At 34.7% G+C, this 22,840-nt stretch overlaps 2 protein-coding genes across 2 annotated transcripts; both read right to left on the reverse strand.

The window, feature by feature from the left end:
- Window positions 1–458: 458 nt before the first annotated feature.
- LOC112290053 (uncharacterized) lies at window positions 459–3,647 on the reverse strand. The gene is made up of 2 exons (XM_024535982.3): window positions 3,513–3,647; window positions 459–3,122 (listed from the first exon to the last, which is right to left on the reverse strand). The coding sequence occupies exons 1-2, from the start codon at window positions 3,524–3,526 to the stop codon at window positions 1,286–1,288; spliced, it is 1,851 nt and encodes a 616-aa protein (XP_024391750.1). The 5' UTR covers window positions 3,527–3,647; the 3' UTR covers window positions 459–1,285.
- A 2,281-nt stretch (window positions 3,648–5,928) lies between these two features.
- Window positions 5,929–13,224, reverse strand: LOC112289977 (3-oxoacyl-[acyl-carrier-protein] synthase II, chloroplastic). The gene is made up of 14 exons (XM_024535789.3): window positions 12,965–13,224; window positions 10,770–11,212; window positions 10,246–10,460; window positions 9,575–9,778; window positions 9,141–9,251; window positions 8,845–8,940; window positions 8,492–8,537; window positions 8,203–8,282; window positions 7,831–7,899; window positions 7,649–7,733; window positions 7,201–7,355; window positions 6,779–6,859; window positions 6,539–6,598; window positions 5,929–6,350 (listed from the first exon to the last, which is right to left on the reverse strand). Exons 2-14 carry the CDS (start codon window positions 11,176–11,178, stop codon window positions 6,219–6,221), a joined length of 1,743 nt encoding a protein of 580 aa, XP_024391557.1. The 5' UTR covers window positions 11,179–11,212; window positions 12,965–13,224; the 3' UTR covers window positions 5,929–6,218.
- Between the last annotated feature and the right edge of the window lie 9,616 nt (window positions 13,225–22,840).

Raw genomic sequence — 22,840 nt, forward strand, 5'->3', positions numbered from 1 at the left:
GATATGTATCACCCTGTGCACCCTGCCCAAATTGAAGTTGGTACAACTGTGACAACAAGTAGGTTTTTGAACCCCGCCCAGTTCAGGACTCTACAACTGTGGTATCAACCTGCTAGTGAGAATGGATCTCGGTGTATACTCTCGGCGTTCAGGTTTCTAACCACAAGAGGTGGACAAGGTGAAGCTTTGATGAGGTTGTGGCCATAACGATCATTGTCCTGAACCAGTGAATACTGAGGCTCTTCCTCAACCAAATGCAAATGAGCTGTCCAGTGGTTATTGTATCTCCTCGAAACGACTTTGCACATCACAACACCTAAAGAAAGTAACAAGCAAATTGTAGTTGTAATCCGTACACGGGGAGTTACAATATCATAATGGATCTCTGCAACTGAAGCTCGAAGGAAGCGGACATTTAGGCACATGAGGTACTGTTAAAAGTTGGCCTTTTGTGTGCATACTTTAAGATCTCTAGTGCTGATCCAACCGATGCGGTTATGATTTGCAATTACAACCCAATTGTATGCTTCGAGTTTCATACTCTAGAAGAGTGGGGCATCAAAACATGAAATGTCTGTTTAGTATCACTACGCTCCAGCTTGAGAATCTGAACTTCCTTCGTGGGGAATTAATTTCGCTGGGTTGCGCAACACACATGACAGGACACCTAAGCTACCATGAGCAATCCTACTAAACAATTTGAAACAAAACCCCAACTGTTCTAAACTGCCGCAATTCATGGTAATTACAAGAGCTAAAATCAGCGGGATAGCCACAAGGCAGGTGCATTCCTCGCCCACCTTCGTGATGTTCTAGCGTGTGCGTCTCAAATAATAGAACACGCTATGCACGCATGATTATCCAACCTTTCCACTGATGTTACGTGGCTTCATCCTTGGGAGCAACACCAGCAAGTTGCCAAACCCGATCAAGCAACACATAATCAGCTTTCAACATGCCATCGTGTCTTCTCTGGTTGTCAAATGTTGCTTTCAGTGGGTCTTGACTCCAGCGTCCAAGCAGCAAAATAATGTGTTTTCCATCACATGTGACAGAAACGAATGCTACGCAGAAAATCTTCAAGTGAAGCAACACATCTACTCGGCTCTGAATGCTTTCAACGGAGTGAACTTTGAGGTAATAGGATATTACAGGGAGGAATTTGCAAACAAAACCTGCAACAACACAAGCAAAGCTCCGACTAGCTGTGACAAGTAGTTGCATGCCATTCGGCAACCACTGGAAGGTGAACAAGACTACTCACTAATCACAACAGTTCCTAAGCTCAGAAGAAACCGGATTCTTTAATGGGTAGTCGAAGCCGATGATTCTTCCCAGCAGAGAAGTTAACATGTTCAGCTATGAAATCCAAGCACGACTTCCCAAAGAAGAGGGACACGTTCAAAAGTCTTTCCGTTTGCAATTTCATATCCTTCGAGATGTCGATTGTAATACTACCTTCCATACAAGCTGAATCACCAACAATGTATCTTGGATTAGTCATGTCAGAGCTGTAAAGTTCCAAAGTAATAGCCTTTTGTCCATAACGAACAGGCTTGAAACTCCTTGTGATAGGCTCATTTTCCTTAACACTATCGCCCTTGCTGACATAGACCTCGAATCGATTTTTGCACTTCGGAACTCCATCGTATATCTCCATATATTCTGGCGGATCAACTCCTTCCTGAAAAGAGTCCATGGCGTGAATTCCATACGTCTTCTTACAGATTCTTGAATCTACGGTGTCAGGGTTAAGCGCCAGTGCAACGGCGCCTTGGCAAATCGCACTCCCAGGGTTGGGGGGAATGATGATTTGAGGCACGATTCTGCCAAACCTCTCCTTAATGCGGTCTGTGAGATATCGGGACCCAGCAAACCCTCCAACTATGACGAGAATCTTGACAAATCCCACTTGCTGCAATTGGGCAGCTATCAATTCCAAATTCTCGTTTACTACAGGATCAAAAATCGACTGCATCTCTTCGTACGTGATCTCTAACGTCTCGTATCCATCACCTCTTGCGGGAATGTTGTTCCTTAAGTCATACCTCTCCCACGTGGTCACCAATTTAACCGGGAGATTCAGGTCGCTGGTCCTTTCCGCAAACGACGGATCGCCGAACATTGACTTCGTGTGTTCCCAGGTTTTAAGCAACGTCGGGAGCACACCAGGAAATTCTTGTAAGCACTCCTGCAAAGCTGGTCCAATTTTCGCATGCAAATAATTAGTGAATCGAGCATCCACGTAAGTACCACCACAGTAGCCTCCCGAGCTTATCGTCAACTCTTTCACACGGTAACCACGCTCACCGACAGAAATCACCTCCTGCACAATAAGGTCCGAGGTTCCACCACCGATGTCTGCAACCAGCAGCTTGTCGCCAACTGATAATACCTGCTCATTCATGACCTTGTGACAATGGAAGGAAGCAGCCTCAGGCTCGAGGACGATGATAAGTTGATGAGGACTCCCGTGCTCCCCGCCTACTAAACCCGCAGATTTCATGCAATCTTTCATTATTGCCTTGGCAGAATTGTCCCAAATAGATGGCACAGTAATGCACCACTGAATTCCCTTCATATCCAGCTGAGTCCCATAATGGTCCTGTAGGGTCTTCAGGACCAATCCTCCCATCGCCCGCAAGTAATCTGTAATCAGTGTGTGAACAGTCAGCCCCGGTGGGAGTGGAATTGGTGATGCTGGCCCTCGTTCTTTCCCAAGATGTAGCTTGAATCTAGTAAAGAGGTTTCCCAAACTGGGCTGGAACGGATCATCCGTCGCTCCCCTCTGGCGTTGTTTAATCACTGCTGTGAAATCTTTCTCATACTCTGCTCTAGCAGGGTGACCCCATGACTTCAAATGCCACTTGCCCCCTGGCTCAGATTGCCGTTTGTAATACATTCCCGTCAGTGTTTTGCAGTACGGCTTTTCATATCCTGCTCTGGGATAATCGTAGAAGGTGTAAATCTTCTCTTTTTCATGAATGTGAGCAAAGGCAAACCCCGAATACGTGGTGCCGAAGTCAAGCCCCACTATCAACCTAGGCCCTTCCATACGTTCCGGCGTCTCTTCTCTGATGAACTCAGGTTCATTTTGCACCTTCTTCATCTTCTCTCTCCTCCTGGAATCGAACAGAGAAAGAAATGAAAACCTGGACTGTCTAATATTCAAGATCGTTGTATTCTTAAGAGGATCGGAATGTAATGAATGTAAATGGCCACGCAAATTGACACACCATCACATCAAAGAGCGTCAACCAAACCTTCTAATCGAATTATGCTCCTCGAAAAACAGAGCACACTAGAATTTAAGGCGATAAAGCACAAAGACCATATGAATTACAAGATACCGAATTCCAAGATGAAATTCCAGGAAATCCACCCTAAACAACCACAGATTCCTCAACCTACGCATCACGGAAGCACCAAGGTGACCAACTCAACACAATCATCATCCTCAAACTCTCCATTCTCCCACCGAAAAGTCACAATACACAAGATGATGCACTCACCTAAACATATTCATGGGGATCAAAGGAGCTGCTCCAGATCCGGGGAAACCGTAGCGCACCACCGTCGACTCACTATACCAAGCACCGAATCTCTCACCACCAAGACGCCTTCGCACAGTGCCCTTGCCAACTCCAAAGCGTGCCTCCGAATCTGGGCACCTCTCAAACACAGAAAAAAGAAACGAATTAAGAAAAACAACCGCAAGCTCCTAGAGGGCATACCACACCAAAATACGTTTCCAGAGTACAGACGAGACGGCGTCTGCAAACAAATAACAATCAGAAACGCTGAGCCGCGCGGCCTATACAAAACACGCCAGTCGGAGACACCACAGTTACATAGTCGGTAAGAGACCCACAGTGGTCTTTTACTTTCCCACCCCATGAGATTCGCAGAGACCCGAGAAGCATCTCAGTTGTTTCTCCAAAATATAAAAAAAAAAAAAAAAAAAAAAAACACAAATCGCGGCGAAACTTGCTTTTTGTGGAAATTCTTCAGTGCCGCTGTGTGCGAATATTGCCCGACTGGGGCTACTATTCCTTTTGCTGTCAAGCAGCGTTAACGTCAAATATCGTCACCTTTGACGTTGTCGGATGAAGTCCACTCGATGAACTCGTCGCGTTTCCATTTTTTTCAACGGGGTTGTTTCGCAAAAAACGGTGTCGAAGAGGCCGAGTGTTCAGTACGCGGTAATTCGATGGTCGGTGATGAAATAAAAACCCATAGCGTAGAGACTGAGTTGGAAACCACATTTGAACTGTGAGACATGGTTTGTTGATGTGTATTCTATGCGGTGAAGAAAATGGATGTATTGTTGCTGAAGAAAAGAATTTTTAAAGGACTTTGTTTGATGTGAATTTGTATCTAGAAATTTATATCAAACATAATTATAATAATAAAATACTGTAAATTTATATCAAGACATTTGTTCTCTTGAGAATATGATAAGTTAAATAATGTGGAAAATTTTAAATTGCAATAAATATAAATTTTATGTTGTATTTTTTTTAGAAGGTTCAAGTTGAAAATAACATTTGGAAGGTTCAAATAACAAATTTTTTTCACAAAGCATGTCAACATCATAAGGTTTTTGAAACAAGGCCATTTGAAGTTGGCTAATATTATTTGAAGTTGGCTAATATTATACTAGTGGAAACTTGTGTAGTTGGCAACAAGAGAAGTGGCCAATGGCAAACATTTGTTAATTTATTTATTTGTTGAGAAATACTGAGCTCCATACCTAGTGATCTTGCAATGCTACACTCGGCAATTTGCCTCAACAACATGCAGATTTTGATCTCTAATTGATCAAAAGTTCAATTAATGCTTCACTTTTGTCTCACTTTTGATTAAAACAATGAGATATGCAGCCAATTAGCCAATTAGAGATGGTTTTTGTCTCTTCTTGTGTATCTAGTTGGTTTATCTCCCATGAGGTATTTTATATAAGAGATTATATATGCATTTAGAAATTATAATTTTTTAAACTATATTTTTCATTATATTCTTAATAATCTAATTAGTGTTTTGATATTAAAACATAAACAACATACAACAAACAACAAATATTATTGATACATGTGCCATCTTAGGAGTTATGTATTTCTAAGAAACTACTATGTAAGTGTCTTGAGACTTGAATACTTGGCTAATAAACTTCTTCACCAAAACCTCTAATTTATTATTTTTTTAATTAATACATCTATACAATTTGAGTTATGAATTGTGATTTTTGCAATTTATAATAAATATTCACTGTTATTAAATTTTAAGTTGCTGTTATATCACTTATTGATAACTCGCTAGCTTAAACAAGATTGTAATCATTGTTTTGCCGAATCGGTTTTATTAATGGCTTAGCTGTTACACACTGCATATTCTTATAACAATATTATTTTAAATTAACCAAATATATTAGTGTTGTCTACTGACTGTTTACCATTTAAACAAAAAAAAGTTGCCATGTCATTCATCTTTCTTTGTTGGCTCGATAATGCCAAATGACACCCTGTGATACGTTCTGCAATTCTGTCGGAGGGGATGTTCTTCTGCGGGAACAGCAGGCGAGGAGTCCCTTCACTCAGAGCTTGGGCAGCCCACCAACGACCAAGGTCTAAGGAAAGAATTAGAATATATTTACGTTCATTTGACATATTATGTTCTTGGCTAGGGTACAGGGACTGGAGATCAAGGTTTAAAGAGTAAAAACAATTATTAAAGTTAATGGATTAGGATGCAGGTGGCGACTCTTTGCCTGCTGCCATAACCAAAGCGGCTACACAATGTCTCATGTGACGGAATGGATTCTTCATCAGTGACAAAAACTTTCACTGCAAAAATCAACCCTCTGCCTTGCATTGCATTCAGATAGTAACCTTTCAGGCGTGGATTGCGACGATACAAATAGGCGAAATCTTCAGGAATATGGGTGGGTTACTCCAAACTTTGTAGAAAATAACAACACATTCCAACATTATCAGGAATTTCTGTGTGATAATCTACATTTCCGCAGAAATCTAGTACATGTTAACAGAAACAATGCTGAACCGAGGAGTAACAGCAGTGTTGGTCACCTCTGGAAAAAGCCAGGTATAGCCCAGCAACAAATTTGGAACACAGATCGAAGCCTTTCAAATCTTACAAACTACAAAATATGACATTCGTATTAATGAAACTATAGAGGGGGGCTGACTCGTCTGCGCAGTCTAGTCTTCATTGCTCTCATTATATGGGGCAAAAAGGATGGAAGAATTTTGACCCCCAAAACCGAAAGAGTTGGACAGAGCCACCTTAATGTCCAATTTCCGTTTCTCTCCTCCTACAATGACCTTCATATCCTGCGTAGTCAAAGCACTCAAAGTTTATAAATAAGCGGAAACATATTAATGTTAGTAGACGATAGAATATGCAAATCAGACCATTTTAGAACAACATTTGAACGAAGGCTGTAAATCAATAGATTTCAAATTTAAAGCTAAAATTAGACTGGTAAATTTAGGAGAAGTGCTAGTAGACCAGGACTTACAACATCATTCTCAGGATTATCAAGATTGATAGTCGGGTGGACCCAACCAGTTCTTATGGCCTGCACGAGGAAGACATTGAAAAATGTACAAATGAAAATTGGGAAGCACATTTGCAGGAGTAATTTTCAACAAGAGAAACTCATGAACACAATATTGCTTACTCACTGTAGAATAACACATCAAGTAGTAAAAACTTAGAATAACATTGATAGGTTCTGTTATATTGCTTGATTGTGAACCTGAACAGTAGCGATAGCCTCAACTGCGCCAGAAGCTCCAAGCAAATGTCCAATCATTGACTTTGTGGAATTAATTCTCAGCTGAAAAATTTTAAAAAAGAACAATAAATGATTTTGAGAACGAAGTGAGCAAATTCGCCCTAAAACATTCACCTTCTGATCAATAAAAAAATGAATGTGTGGTACATTGCAGATCGAAACTGAGCTATTTTCGATATAAAGAATAACGTTACATTAAGGTATGAAGGATCTACCCATATTTAATGTTCTCTTTCTTGTATACGAAAAAAAACGAACTCACTCCACAGAGAATTCACTTCACATATCTCACCACCCGTAACAAGTTCACTAAGGTAGCCTTAACTCGACAAGCCTTTCAACATGATCATAGCAATTACTGCACTGAGTTTTCAGAGTCTCACCTCTGGATTCTGTCCAAAAGAACGCATGAGAGCCTTGTATTCCTGAAGGTCACCAGCTTTAGTTGAGGTCGCATGAGCGTTGACATAATTGACATCGTGCCTATTGACTCCCGCTTGTGAAAGAGCCCTATCTATACACAGTAGCACACCAGCACCTGCACCCACATCCCCCTAGCCTTCAGTGCAAAGAACTGTAAATCCCTCGCATATGGCAGCTAACTGTCTTCGTAACATAATATTGTTCTTCAAAAGGATTAAACTCTCTTAATTCTAAATTAGGCCTTCTACGGTCTCACACAGGGTCCGAGTTAGAACCAGCATATAGCAGTGCATGATTGTTTTTCAGAATACCACACATAAAATAATGGCATGTTGCCTATACCACGCATATTCTTTACATTATTCGTCATTAGTTGTCAAAATAAAATGGTAATCTTTTGCAGCTTACCTTCAGGATGAGGTTCAGTTGTATGGTAAGCGTCACATGAGAAGCTCCCTCCAAGAAATTCGGCATAAATTTCAGCTCCACGTGCCTATAAACAAGGCAACGCAGCAAGTTACAGCGTCTATGTTTCTTCACGACTTTCACATACAGTAATGTAGACCCAGCATTGGAGAAGTTCTTTCTACCTTAGCATGTTCCAGCTCTTCCAGCAAAAGCACACCTGCTCCCTCTCCCATGACAAAGCCATCTCGATCCTTCACATTCTCAAAAGAAAATCAGCATATAAACAATGTCTCCATCCCAACCTCCACACGATGCATCAGAGTTGCATGGGCACATCAAAAACGCAGTACAAGACATTTATCCCGCCATGCTTTTACGTCTCAGGTGAAATGCTAACAAATACGTTCCTGTATTGAATGGTCGATGCATTTTTTTCAAAAAAGAGAGATTGATAAAAATAAAAATAAAATCAATAAAATAAAAAAATACAACATCGTGATTAGAATACAACAACCCTTCAATGATATATATTAGAAACTTGGACCACCAAGTACCTTGTCCCAGGGACGTGAAGCTCTAGCCGGATCATCGTTACGCTGGGAAAGTGCCCTACAAGCAACGAAACCTCCGAGACCTATCCACATTTATAATCCTCAGGTACAGTACCCAGACAATAAACATGATATGTTTTCTTCCGAAAAAAATGGGAGGCGAAAACACTTGTCGCGCCACTAAAATAGATTTACAAAGAAGTATATTGTAACATTCCCAATATAAAATAATAATAAAAAAAAGACAACAATTGACGACGGAAAACAAAATTCACGGTATCACATTTCTCACCAATAGGAAGAACTGCAGCATCCGACCCTCCTGCTAACATGATATCCTGCAAATTAAAATGACACAACTTGCACTTAGAAAGAGCTAAGTGAAGGTTAATAGAAATCGAGGTAACGAACATAACTGCTAAAATATTCAGCTGAATTTATGCAGGTGACTTCAAAATCTAATAAAATTCGTAATTATATATTTTAATCAATACCACTAAGATTAATAGGCTGGGAACTTAATTCTCTAGATTACAGTGCAGTTAAACAGGAGCGTAGCGATTTGCGGTCACTAAGCAGGTATACGTCATTCACAACAGAATACTTCAGCGCACAGACAAGACTCGTCGTCAGGATGAAACTCACAGCTTCACCCCTGATGATATGATTGGCAGCATTTAATATACAAAAATTGCTTGTCGCACAAGCAGTAGAAATAGAGTAGTTGGGCCCCATCCATCCCTGCAACAAGTACCATCTTGCTTAAATGGTCATAAAAAAAGCTTACACTGGAGAGTGATAATAGTTAATCAGGCTCTAAGTATCCATAAGGTCGCCGAGCAAGTGGTGGAGCGGACTCTACGTAACGAAGCAAGTACCAACCATTTAGACTAGACACGTATAGTAAAATTTCAGTAACGAGGAAATAGAACTTCACTCACCAAATCCATGGCCAGCATGGCAGAGCCCATGTTCGTTGATGCAAGCGGTACACAAAATGGGTTCATCTTGCGATATGATAACCTTAAAGCCTCGATAGCGTCATTAAAAATCTGCTTCCACAATTGCTGATGTTATGATCACAAAGAGCTCACAGGCTCAATGGAACTACCTGCCATGGCAACCCATGTGATGCCTGCAACTCTTTGAGCAGCAACTTTCATGACAAACTACGCTCTGATTCAAGGAGAGGCCTCCGATCAAAGCTACAGAAGGTCCTTAAAAGCAGTACACCAGTTTCGAAACCAAAAACCAAGCACTTCGTCTAACAATATGAAGGGGCATGCTAGAGACAAGAATTCAGTACTAATTTGCACGGTCACCCAATTGCAAGGGATGTAGAAAGGTAACTTGATTGCAAGTCTTTTGAGAGTACCTGCATGCCTCCCATGGCTGAACCAATAAGCACACCACATCTTGATTTATCTATACTCTTGATTACATCTTCTGTAAGTCCAGCATCGAACACAGCTTTCTTCCCGGCAGTGAGGAGATAAAGCATGAATTTATCCATCCGTTTTATAAACTTTCCGGCAACCCAGCCATCTGCTGAAAACGATTTGATTTCACCTGCTATCCTCTGACAAACAATGATGCGGTAAGAGATTGAAGCAATGACTAGAATGCTACTGCAACTACTGCTGTAGCTGGAGAAATGTTCATGAACTGCGAGAATAAGTCTACATTCTTCGAACTCAAACTACATGCTAACAGTAAACCTTGTAATTGTCATTGGAGCATATCACAGACTGATTTCCTCAAGCTACGAGGCAATAAACACAATGAAAGACCAAGGTCACAGACTGAAAAGAAAATGATCCGACACATCGAAGTCAAATTACTTTGGCTACCGGAAGGGTAACAGAATTCCGCACGCGGACCGTTGCCTCACTAAAGAATTAAAAACACATTATTTTATTATCAGAAGCCCTCGAGGCTCTGCGAGCTTAAGCAAGCAGGTTACCTCCAAACAATGAGATGAGGGATTCAAAGAAAATGTTGGTGATTAAAATCCAACCAAAGAACGAAAGGTGTTGAAAAAATTACTGTGGAAAATTGCTTGCAGTCGAAATTTTCTATCTCAGAAACGCCGCTCTTTCCTTCCAAGAGGTTCGCATAAAAACTGTCGGCATCGTGACCAAGACAGGACACAACACCCATCCCTGTGACAACCACCCTCCTAGGCTTTGTAGATGTTTTCTTTGGTTCAAAGGATTCTTTGATTGGTTGAACAGGCGATGTTGCAATACTTGAGGCATTCCCTGTGTAACATGAAGTGGGGCTTTAGACAATGAATTGAGTAATTGCCCAAAACTTATCTACTACCTAACGTTGAGTTAGGTGGATCTCAGTCAGATATATTACATTTGAAATGTCTCTCCCATTGAACTTCACTTCTCGATGTGTAACAAAAGATGCCCACAACAGTGTAGTATAGGCAACTATGCTGAGAAATCCGTTTCATTACTACTAAGGATCTATTCATAGGAAACTAACGCATCAACCTTTAAAGTAAACCTCCTTAAACTTAGGATAAAAACAATACAGCACTCCCGAAGAGAAACGTTCACCTGAAATAGCATTCAAAGGCCTCCTCACAGACTGCATTGGTCTTGTCTTCAAAACTGACAATCCCGCTCCAAAAAAAGAAACGTCTCCAGACAAAGGCTCACTTCTTATGCTGTCATCTTCGAAACTATTTTCAGAGGCAAGATATGAACCAAGACCGGATATACCAGATCCACAAGGTGCTCCCATGCACACATTAGAAAAAGAACGAGATTGAACGTCGGTATTAACAGTCCAGCTCGCTCCTGCTAAACGCTTTGAGCTGGCATTCCTTCTTCGAAGCCTCCTGCCTGAGGGTCTTCCTGAGGGCCCAGAGCTTACGGAAACATCATCCGCAAACCCGGCAACAGCACTGGACACGTAAGCTGCAAAAAGCCATGTACAAAGAGGCGAAGTAGCACTTATCGTCATGGTTCCCGTACAATTCTCCAGAAGAAATCAATTTCTGCACACAATACATTGGAATCAACCTGATTAGAAAGAAACAATACTAAGATTCAACAATGCAGAAATAATGGATTCGACAAATGAAACATAATCTTCAGCAAAGAAACTATCAGGAATTTCCTATTGAGAATGGGGCAGCACGGTCAGGCACCAAAAACACGTAACCACTATTAACTGGAAGGATGAAGAATCGGCATAAAAGTCTTGTACTACTGTGGCAGTAGACGCGAGAGAATATGAAAGTGATAATTAACAATTGGAAAACTTCAGCGTCATTCTCAGAAGTACACAGCTTCTGCCACTGCTGGATGTAATGAATGACATCGAAGAAACCGCGACAGAGACAAAGAAACACAAACCTCACGTCCTTACAAAAGCGTCGCCCATTGTGTAAAAACTCTAATCCTAAAATCCTGACATCAAAGTTTGTGAGAACATAGTCTTTAGTCTCAACAGACACTAAAATTCGAGGTCTGGCTAAGAATCTTCCAGAGAGGTTTTAAGCAAAAAAATAGGAGAAAGATAAGAGAGCAGGAATAATGAGCTACACAATCACTGGATTTATAATTCGCCGCGACAGCCTCTGTTAGAGAAGTGAACATAGAGTGTAATGACGCACTAATTTCTTTGGCAGAAAAAGAAGGTAGGGAGTGCCGAAGCAAAAGTGAAGTAGAAGAATATAACGAGATTTATATAGACAAGGATCAATACGAGATTAACGAGGAAACTTGCCAAAACCTCCAACACCATTGAGGAGCCACTTCCACTATGGACAAAAATCCATGGCACACCAAGTTGGATTCCATTACAGCAATATTCAGAAATTACAACACCATCAGGAAAGCAAACCCAAGTGAAGCACCAAGAACCGGCTAGTCATGCACTAGGTTCCGGAACAGTATGCGATATCTGCATGGAGGGGTTATGCAAAGTGCTAGCTTCACATAAGAGAAGCGCGATTTGTCATCGAAATAGCACGAGTTGTAAAATTTTCGTTTCCAAAAACCCTGCGATAGATAGCCATAGGTCTAGCAGCTGGCGAATATTGTAGACCATGAGTAAAAAGATTCGATGAAAAAGATGAGTAGAACAAGAGATGTCCGACAGAATGAAACGATTGTGACAGTATTGTTGAGATGTTACTCAACAGATAAGGATAGATCTCAAACTTTAATACGAAAAAAGTTCGAGACAAGATGTCGAAGCCCTTCTGCTACTAAACCCTGGGCAATTCAGAAAGAACTCAGGGATGTGGATTAATGCACTTTACACCAAATAATAATTCAAACAACATCATTTCAATTAGTTTAGACTGAGAGGCGGAGTAGCTAAAAAGAGTCCAGCTCCGCGAAGGGCGTGCACATGAGACAGCATTATGAACCTCGAGCAGACAAGCACAAAGGCGCTGGCAAGTGCAAAGACGCGGCACGACCAAGGACCAGCGAAAATCAATTACGAAAGAATTGTCAGTTAAAATACACGCACATTCTTGCTGGAGGTGTGAAGTATATTCTGCAACAGATTATAGGCGATAAGCAACGAGCGCAACCAAGAGCCACCGTTAACAAGACCGAAAAAACCAATACAAATAACACATTGACGAGTACGCAATAAACATTCGCCGTCTCCACAACCGCATTGCCGCGACAGCACCAGCGCTACATTGGCATTGCGCATCCACGACATCAAACATCAAACATAGCAGGTGCGAATTGCGCTCACTTTAGCTTCTGGACACAAACGAGCATACCTCGGTAGAATGTCCCGAGACGAAATCATTCTCGTCCCTGAAGGCCGGAGAAACGGGGGAGAAGCGACACGCACTAATGCTCTAGACGCTCCGCTTACACGAGCACCACCGGGAGCAGCAACGATTAGCTCCGCCAGGAAGGACAACACCAAAGACAGACCAGCGAGGAAGGAGGGGAAGGGGCAGTAGAAAGAAGCAGCAAGCAGAGCGGGCGGGCGGGAGAAGGGGGAGGGTGAGCATGACCTAGCCGGGCCGGGGGAGTTGAGCGGACGAGCTGTGTCAGCAAGCGGGTCAGTCGTTTATTAGAGATAGCTCTCTCAACCCAGCACATCCCTTCTGGCCGGGTGGACGATGGGATCAGGGATTTACAACGCGGGCGGAGAATTCCATGGTAAAACTGTAGCCCCCTGTGGGCCCTACTTCCGACGCCTTCCACGCGCACCCGTGCCCGAGGGGTTGGCAGACGTGACTGCGCTTTGATGTGAGGTTGGTTGGTGTGCCTAAACCCACTCCCATTCGCTCACTTCCCTTTGCCTCATCCAAGTCAAAAGTCTTGGGAACCAATTTCCAAGGAATTATTTTAACTTGTGACTTATTCTTGGTTTTATAAAAGAGGAACACAATAAATGTTATAGAGTACATGTACAATCTGGCGTGTTCACATCCAAACATTCAAAAAATAAATACTAAATATTATACTGATATTAAAACATATATAATTTATATAAAAAAACAGAGAAAGCAAACTTAATGTTTCTTTTCTTTGAATTATAAAATGAGATTATGTCTACACCAAAAATTTCTGAAATATATCATAAAGATGAGAATTCTTAAATATTTTAAAATGCACACACACACATATATATATATATATATATATATATTCATCCATCCATCCAATGGAAAGTTTAAGTATTTTTCTTAAATTATCAAAATATATTAATTGAATAAGTAATAACATATACAATGGTCGTGAAGGGTGACACAATAATATGCAACTGAAACATTTTGGATTCATAAAAATTGTGATCTTTAAGTTAATGATGAGATTTTGATATCATAATTAAATCATATACACCACAACCTGCACAAACACAATAAAATAAATAAATAACAAAAAAGAGATAAGAAATTACATAGTTTTAAAATTTCTTAGAACATCATACACCTAGAAATGTCATTAGATGCAATTTTAAAATGAATGTGTTCATGTGAACTATTAAATTTAAGATTGGTTTCTAATATTTTACTACAAACATACATACATACATACATACATGAAAAAGCTATAATCACTATGTAAAATGAAGTAATATTTAATTTTTTTACAAAACGTTGAGGCATATGTACATATATACATATATTTTTCTATTTATCTATGAAATTATCATTATAATATTGAATTTTTTTATAAATTATTATGGATATTTAATGATAAATATGAAAAACTAAGTCTAAGAACTCCAAAGAATTTTGATTAGAAGAAATAAAAAGATTAATATTTTTTTCATCTTAGTTTAATTGGAGATATATATATATATATATATATATATATATATATTTTTTCAACCTCACTAATATTTTTCTTGAAAATTTTATTAGAATCTCAGTAGACATATATGCTTTTGATTAATTGATTGATTTTGTGAAATACATAAGTTTATTCAATTCTTAACGATTATTAATTTACTTGAAAAAAAAATGCTTACTTCTGATATTTAAAAAAAACTTGATTTTTACTTAAAATTCATAGTCTTTTTCAAAAGATTGATGTGATTCTATAAAAAAAAACAAGAAAATTAATACTAAATTACTATAAAAAAAAATCACTTGTTGGACCAAATTTAGTTTAACATAGGAAGTTTTAAGGGCCATTCTCTTAAATTTACAATAAAAAGATGGTCGTTGATTTGAATGATGAAATTTCAAATTTTATAATAATTTTATAATAGAATTTAATAATTTTAACTCTTTAAATAAGTTGTGTATACAAAGTCAATTATATATTTGTAGAATCTTTACTCATTGTGTACAAAAAATACTTTTCTTTATACAATCTCACTTTATTCTCATTTAATAAAATATAGTGTAATTGTAAAAACTACTTACCTAGTCAAATTTATGAACCAAAAAAAGAACAATTTACATTTACAACAACATATAATAACACTAAATAAAATGATTACAACAATAATAATAATTTTTGCCAATTAATGTAACAAATATTAAATTATGTTATTCATTTATAGCTCCTACTATAAATTATATGTATTATAAAGCTTCAAATTGTTTTGATACAATTTCAAATTTTGGTCGATTGATAAATTGCCTAAGAATCTATTGTAGTTATTTATTTTTTACTTTATAGAGCTCTAGTAAAAATATTTATTTTGTATTTTATACAATTTTAAATGATATTTTCATATCATGTAATCTACCTTTTGTTTTGTTCAAGTTGATATGGTGATATTCATAATCTTATTTAAATATATTATATATCTATATAAATATAATTTTTTAATATCTCAGTTTATAATTCCAATAAAAAAAATTCTACCAAATGAAAAAATATTTATTCTAATTAATTATGTAATATCTCATATTTAAATTTTAAAATAATTTATAATAGATTTTAAATTTATAGTTTTTTTATTCTATTAATATTTATATTATTAATATATTATATTATCAAATAAAAAAACCAATACATTATTTATATTATCAATTTTTGTCTCATTATTTCTATTATGCTAAAATTTCTAAAAACCTAGTAAAAATATAAAACATTGAAAAAATAAAATATAACAATATAATAAAAAAAATAAGTATTAAGGATATTATCTTGAAGAAAGAAATCCTTAATACATTCTTGTGTCTCTCAAAAGAACTAGAAAGTCACTCAAAGATGATATGGTATTAAACTAGAATGACTATTGCTAAAGACAAGAAGACTACAAAAGTCTTGAAACAAGACTAAAGACTAGAAAGGTAGTAAGAAGAGTGAATAATGCTTCATTCTTGCCTCTATATATACTCTTAACTAGGAGCTATGTGGCAATCTCCTATAGGTCCTATAAAACATGTTGATTTTGTATATATATATATATATATATATATATATATATATATATATATATATATATCTTAACTTGCAAGGTAAGTTTTCTATATGTGCGCCACATAGTTAGCTTGTTTCGCAAACTACTAAGATATAGTTAACTTGTTGATTAAGTTTCTAACCTATTAATCAATTATAAATATATATAAAATCAAGCAATGTCTATAAATCTTCTACAAAGTTTTTTTAGAAAATACTATGAAATAAATCTACTTTTATCTACTTTTATTTAATCATATAGGTAAAAATTAGGATAAATATGTATGTCTGTAATATTATTCCTCCCAATAGAGATGAGTTCCACAAGGAGTGGTCATCATATGTTAAAAAAATCCAAGATGCAGAAAATTATATTTGCCACATACTATGAACTTTGTTCTCTTTGAAGATGGTTGATAGGTCCTTTTAACCATTGATAATGTTCCATACTAATGTGGAGAGACCACCTTATTATTTGATCATTGTTAGGGCCTTTATAAATTCATTCAAATAAAACATTTGTAATACTATTAGGAGGTATTTCTACCTCTAATAAAATCACCAAACTTTGAAAGTCTCTTCCAAGGTTGTGATATAAAATAAATTATATTTTTTCATCTATTTGAAGAAAGACAAGTCATTCTTGAGGATCTTCATCTCATTTACATTATCTTCAAGATTGTGACAATCACAATATCTTGTCTGATAAGTCAACAAATAAAAGGGCTTGAGTTGAATCTATTGATTGTTGGTTTCCATCACCTTAATGTCACAAATATACAGAAGCTATAAACAAGGATAAAAGATAGAATGCTATCTTTTTTTGAATCTTATTTCTTTTAAAGTAAATATTTACTATTCTTTATATTGATTTTGATAGATATCATTGATGAAAAGACTCAATCTCTTTGGTGCATTTATAAGATTCTTTATTGGCTTCTATGTACATTCATTAATATCATATCCATGCCAATAAATAAGATATTTCAACCTATTTTGATGTTGTCATATTACATGAAGTTTTACTTGAGAATGTAGCAAATACTTGGTTATGGAAGATAGAAGAGATTTTATAACAATAAGATCCTAACAATTCTAATAGAATCCTAAATAAACTCTAATTAAACCTTAATAATGCTAATCAAGATTTAATCAAATCCAAAAGCAATCTTAAAGAAATTACAGAAGAAACATGAAGAAATTCTAAAGAAATATTAAATAAATCTTAAATAAATCTTAAATAAATTTTAATCAAATCTTATTTTAATCTTAATTGAAATTCTAATAGACCTTAATTAAATCTTAGATAAAATCCTAACTAAATCTTAACTAAATTCTAAATCCTAAATCCTAAATCAAATCTTAGAAAAATCCTAAATCCTAAATATATCCTAAATCTTAAACCAAATCCTAGACAAATCCTAAATCCTAAGTCCTAAATAAATCATAAATCCTAAACCAAACCCTATACAAATCTTAAGCCCTAAATTATAAATCAAACCATAGGTAAATCTTGAATCCTAAACCAAATCCTAAATCCTAAATCTTAAAACAAATCCTAGATAAACCCTAAATCCTAAACAAACTCAAATCAATCCAAAGACAAATTAAAATTCCAATATTTATTGATTAAATTATTGATCTTATTTAAAAATTTACATAGCTTTTGATCTCTTAGTTTAAAATCAACACAATAAATTTGAAGATAATCTCATTTACCAAATAGAAGAAAAATTCTAAAATCTGCTCAAGTATTGGCTAGCTTCCTATTCTAATTTAAATATTGAACTTCCAATACCAATATCTCTTTTTGAACTATTATAATTTTTTTAAAACTCTATTAATTTTTTCAAAATCAAGTCTTGTCTCTATACAAAAAAATATCACTTCAATCCAATTGATAGATTGCTAAAGATCTTTAAAATATTCATTGACCTTCAAATCTCAATTTTTGAGACCTCAATCCATAAAAAATTTTACATACATTAATCTAACTATTTGATTGGCCTCAAATTTATAATACATATTAAGCACAATTATTCTCACCAAAGTACAAAATTGCACCTATAGATCTGCTACAAAATTCTTAAAATTATCCAAAATATCAACCCTATTTTATTTCACAAAAATCTAAGTCATCCAAAACAACCTTAATTTTGTAAAGCTCTTACAAAGCCATTACAAATCTAAATTATAAAAAACCAATGCTCATAATAATCTTATCTAGTTTGCTCTCAAATCCTATTCTTTAATCCACCAAAGAACCTTAGAGTCACCATAGGTGCATAGTTTTATACCTTAGGATCTGATTTCGACCCAAGTTGACAATTAGTCCTTTTTAAGAATCAATTCTTGACTTCTTAATGTAAATTTTGCTAAAATTCACTATTAACTTCTTCTTATACATGTCTATATTATTTAAGTTTTTAATCTACTTTGTTTTACTTTATTTATGGTCCTATAAAGTAAGTTGAAGCCTATTTTATAAAAAAATAACAATAATATTATTTAGTTTTATTATCTTTCAATTGTTATCTTTATTTTAAGATAATTTTTTATAATATTTTAAAATATAGTCTTTCATAATATAATATTTTTTTCTCTCTTTCATTCATTAATCATATTATATCATGACATCCACCTCCCCTAAACATATGCATCTTCCAGCATTCACTAAATTTTCTTCATTATTTTGATGTAAAGTGTTCTTCAACTTGGTCAAATTCTTGATCTTTAATTTGCACTTTTTCTCTTATCTTAATGTCTTGTAATGGATTTTGTTCTTCATCAAAAGAAATATTTTTATTTCATTATTTAAATAATTTGATTTATTTAATTGCTATAAGTATCTTTAATTCTGTACCATTAAGTTTTTATAACAAGTATATTCCATTCTTGTATACTTTTTTGACAACATAAGATCCAAACCATCTCCTTGCAAATTTCTTTGCCATGTTATGTTGGTTGTCTAAACTACTATCATAAATCAACATCCAATCACCATTTTGAATTAGTTTGGATGCAATTGATGCTTTTTGTCAAACCTCTCATTATTTTTCTTCCTTGTTTCTTTCAACTTCCTTATAGCTACTTTAATGTCTTCAGATCTTCTTTCAAGTTATCAAATTTGTAATGCTAAAAATTATTTTCTTATTAAACCATCTTCTCAAGTTAATACATCCTATGTTCGAACAACATCTTCTATTGACATCACTAGTTTTTACCTATACATCAATTCTAATAGTATGTATTTTGTAACCATGCTATGAAATATACAATCCATCCATAATAAAAATGATAATAATTCAGGCCAATCACCTATCTTATCTTTGTATACTTTATCCGATTCTTTAATACTTGGAAAATATCCACGTTCACTCTTGCCATTTCCTTCCGAATTATAAGTAGTTGTTAATGTAAGTTTAATGCCTATCCTTTCAAAGAACTCTCATGTTTCATTTATATTTAATTCTTCTCTATCCACATTGATTTTTCTAGTACAACCATAATGGCAAATACTTTTCTTCAATATAAACTGGCATAATCCTTCTATAGTCTTTATTCAAAGCACTCTTTCCTTTACTTCATTTGTCAAATATTCTCAAGCAAGTATCAAATATTTCTTTTGTTCAAATCTTATTGGTATTACAACTAAATCAATAATCTATTTATAGTAAATTACTAATAGGTATATTAAATGTAATCCATCTCAATGATGAATGTTTAAATATATTTGATAAGTCTTATAAGATCCTATAGAATCTGCTACATCCTTATACATACCCTTCTACCAATATTTTTCTTTTACCTTTGCAAATATTACTCAAATGCATCAATATCTGACCCACTAACTTTCATGAAATTCTTTAATGATATTTTTTTGAGTGCCATAGTCACATATAATCCATTATGGCACTCCATTGATTTTCTTTCGATAATTCTATAAAAATCGACCTTGAAAAAAACCATCCATAAGCCTTTTTTCAAAATCTTTTAAACTTATAATTAGTCCAATCTACTTGTGGCTTTAATGTACTTAAGTACTTTTCAATGTGCAATCATTCACCATCATATAATTCCTCCAAAAATACTTCAAGTAGTATAGTTAAATACAATTCTTTTATTTTTACACATGAAGTTAAATAAAAGTTGGTGCCAACATTTTCTTTATCATCAATTATATCTTCTTTATCATCATATCATGCTCACAACAACTTATCTGCAACCACATTATTTTTTTCCAAAATATGCTTGAATTTCGAATTTATGGACTTAATGTATGTTATCTATCTTAATATTATATTATTTGGTATTAAATAACTAGAAATTATATCTAATAGTTGTAGATAATCTATTTCAAGAATCACAATTGCACCAATCAAGTATTCTTTTTTATTTTTCATTGCAATTATTATGTCCCATAACTCTCTCATAACTTGTGCATAAGCCTTTTGATGAGGATTTAAAATCTTCATTCTAAATCTAACTACATATTTATTTCTCTCTTCATCATCTTATCCAATTGTCTACTTAATATCTATTGGACTAGCAACAACCGTCAATATCACCAACTACTCTAAATCATAATTAGTCTTTCTCAAAGTTAATAGTAAAGAAAGATTTTTTTTCAAATTTTTCATTGCCTTATTTTTTTCAATGTTCCATTGAAATTTCAACTCTTTTTTTAATAAATAATATAATAGTTCTACTATATGTATAAAATATGGAATCCAAATGTGGTAAAAAATGCATGATCTTAAAAACCTTCAAGTTTCTAATGTATTTGAATATTCTTTCATTCTTTAAATTACATCTATTTTTTCTAGTAATGGCTTGTGCTCATATGGTCCATACATATGTTCTACCACCAAAACTTCATTTACTCCAAATATTGATTTTGCTCTTCATAAGGTTAAATGAATCTCTTTTAACCTTGTCAAAATCTTCTCACAATCATCAATATGATCTGCTACAACCTTTTTATATTCTTTTGAATCCAATGTTTCATCATTTTTTTTTCACATCCCATATTTGGTACATCATCTAGAAAAGATATGTTTTTCTTGGAATAAAATCTCTTAATACCTTATATATTCTACTCATTATATGTGCCACTAAATTTGTAGTGTCTTGTAGTAATGTACACATTTTAATCAATCTCAATGGTATTTTTATAGTTGTCAAATCTTTAATTTGCATTACCAATTAAAATTGATCATATCCCAAATAAAGATTACACATGGAATAAATTGCTTTTCTTGCAAGTACCTTTATAAATTCATCCACTATTTGACTAGAACCTAGATTCCTAATAGTCATCTTATTTACTAGTTGCATGTTTCAAATAAATCTCAATGTTCCATTTTTTTAAGTACTGTGAATCACTGATTAGAAATTGGTGCAATAGATGGTTCTAAAATTTCTATCTTAATTTTTTCATTGATTAATTCAATAACTTTAGGCAAATAGGCTTTTGAAATTAAAATTGGCCATAAATTCTATGGTTCATGTGAAACCATGAAAATAACCATATATACTACCACACTTGAATCTATACATCCTATTTCATTTGGTTAAATGTAAATGCCTTTTCATGTCAAAAAAATGTCTCTTTGAAACATCTTTCCTCATATTTCATCAAAAAGTCTTCATGTCCAATCTTCAATCTATTTAATGTCAAATTATTTTAAAATTTATATCCTATTTTCCATAGATCTGTCAAATTGAGTTACATAGAAGCCCTATTAATCTTTTTCTTATAATCCAATGGTAGTGGCAATTCCAATGGTTTAACCTTCTTTGTAATAATCTTATATTTAGTTTCCATCTTCACATCATATCTATCAACATATTCTTTCATATTATTATAAAATTCTTTAGATTGCACATTTATTATCTTATCATCACTATCAAAATTTAAATTCAATAATACTTGCAATTTATCCATGATATCATGAAAGCTATTTTTTTCAAATATCCCTAATATGTATTCATCTTCATCAAATACTTTACATTTCTTCAACTCATATTCTATTTTTTTGACATATTTTTCTCTATTCTTCTAAATTTTTTTATATTTTTAAGACAAATATATTCATCTTGTGATAATACAAAAATGGCCTCATCTCTTTTAATAAGCAAGAAGCCATCATCCCTTCTATTATTGCAATCTCACTTTATAATAGCATATGGTAAAAATCCCTCATATGCTTATTTCTAAATTCTCTAATAACCTTTGGCAAAGGTTGCTCTCTTAAACTTCCATAGTTTATCTCATGATTAGTATACGCCATCAAAAATTGCACCATTCTGCTTCCATCTCAACTTCCAATTCAAGCATATGGCAATTCATTATCTATAATCTTTATTTCTATGCAAGTAGCTATAATATAAGGTTATCTTAGAATGATAGAATAAGTAGACATATCTTACATAAAGAAGTTTTGTTCATCATTAATATCTCCTATTATAACTTTCACATTTGGACATACTCCATATAATTCTCTTCATGAATTGTTTGTTGCTCAAATCAATCATCCATGCCTGATGTCAATAAGACACTTTTTCCTTTCATATAAGTCTTTTTATATTAAATTAATCTTTGAACCATGATCAATTAATGCTACAACAAATTCTTCTAAAATTTTCAACTTCATTAATACTTCTATTGTTGTTCTTGTCCAATGACTATAAAAATAATGACTAAAAGTTTGGATCTCTTCTTCTTCTTCTATAATCCTTATACGTGAAACATCTCCTCCATATGCAAAATCATTGTC

Source organism: Physcomitrium patens, chromosome 12 (assembly GCF_059467195.1).
Source record: "Physcomitrium patens ecotype Gransden chromosome 12, ASM5946719v1, whole genome shotgun sequence".
Classification (NCBI taxonomy): domain Eukaryota; kingdom Viridiplantae; phylum Streptophyta; class Bryopsida; order Funariales; family Funariaceae; genus Physcomitrium; species Physcomitrium patens.